We start from the raw sequence: 1,270 nt of genomic DNA, 5'->3' as shown, positions 1-1,270 counted from the left end.
AGTCTCGTTTGCTGACTTAATTGCTAGCAATATATATACCTATTATTGGCATAATTTAACCTGAATAACAAGTTAGGATGTCACTTATTAAGAATAAATGTTATATTTCATTGGAAAATATGCAATTTCTTATATTATGGTTTCGGATTAATTCATTGCTGGGTTAAATTTATCATCACTATTGTTGATTCCAAGTTCTCCGTTTCAGATATTTCAATCCCACAAACACTAATCGAGGAACCAATTATTGTACACCAATTGTAATATTGTTATTTGGGTTTTGGTTTTGGTTTTGAAATTGAAAGTACATATAATTATAAAAGAAATTAAGGGTTTTCTAATTAATAATTAATTGGAATTTTTGTCAAGTGAAGATCAGTTGCACCAAGCTGGCAGACTGACAGCTCAATTCTGTGTGAGGATGGCCATGCATGGAGAAAGTACGGACAGAAGAAGACCATCAATTCCAATTACCTCAGGTATTCTTTCTTTTTTTTTTTTAGAAATAAAGAAGAATCCAATTTTAAATTTTAAATTTTGATATTATATCAAAAAATTATTATGAATAATGTTATATGATTAAAAAAAGATATTTTATACTAAAATTTTAATTTTAATTTTTAAATTTTATATAATAATATAAAATTAAAATATTAATATAAAATATTAATTAATATTAATAAAAATTATTGAATTTTTTTAAGATTTTAAATTAATAAATTATTCAACCACATGATTTTTAATCACAATTGTATTCGTCGCTGTAAGTATGTTTTGCGTCATTTGCGATTTCAATAGTTACTATATTCTATATATTCATTACCCCAAAAAAAAAAGTTACTATATAGTCTCAGTAGAAAGCTAATAAAAAAAATGGGCCAATTTCAGTTAATAACTAATTATTGAGCTACAAGTGTGCTCACTCAACGTTTAATTTTTGAAATTATTCTTTTGTCTTTTTTATTTATTTATCTTATTTTTTTTCTCAAAACTACAATTTCATTTTTCACCACCAGCCATCTATCACCCGCAGCTGCTGATTGTCACCTTCTTGTTGTTGTCAGTTGCTATATGTTGTTGCTTTTTAACTCGATTTAAATCATAAATTTTAAATTCTTAATTGGCTTTATTTTAATTCACTTCCAATTTGTTTTAAACTTGAATTTTAAATATTTATTTATTTTTAGTTTAGAATGTTTCTTTCTTATTTTTTAATTGTTAGTTAATTTTTAAATTAATTAACTTATTTAATATTAACTTACTACACTTT

The 1,270-nt window shown here is 23.9% G+C and overlaps 1 protein-coding gene across 1 annotated transcript in view; it reads left to right on the top strand.

Annotated features, from left to right (window-relative positions):
• LOC107610879 (probable WRKY transcription factor 38) overlaps positions 1-1,270 on the top strand; it is a 7,731-nt gene that overhangs the window by 5,301 nt on the left and 1,160 nt on the right. The window contains exon 2 of the mRNA XM_016312863.2: positions 375-479. Within this exon, the coding sequence (XP_016168349.2) occupies positions 375-479 (105 nt within the window). The remainder of the gene's footprint in view (positions 1-374; positions 480-1,270) is intronic.

This window comes from Arachis ipaensis, chromosome B08 (genome assembly GCF_000816755.2).
Source record: "Arachis ipaensis cultivar K30076 chromosome B08, Araip1.1, whole genome shotgun sequence".
NCBI lineage: Eukaryota > Viridiplantae > Streptophyta > Magnoliopsida > Fabales > Fabaceae > Arachis > Arachis ipaensis.
This window is presented reverse-complemented; position numbering and strand designations above follow the sequence as displayed.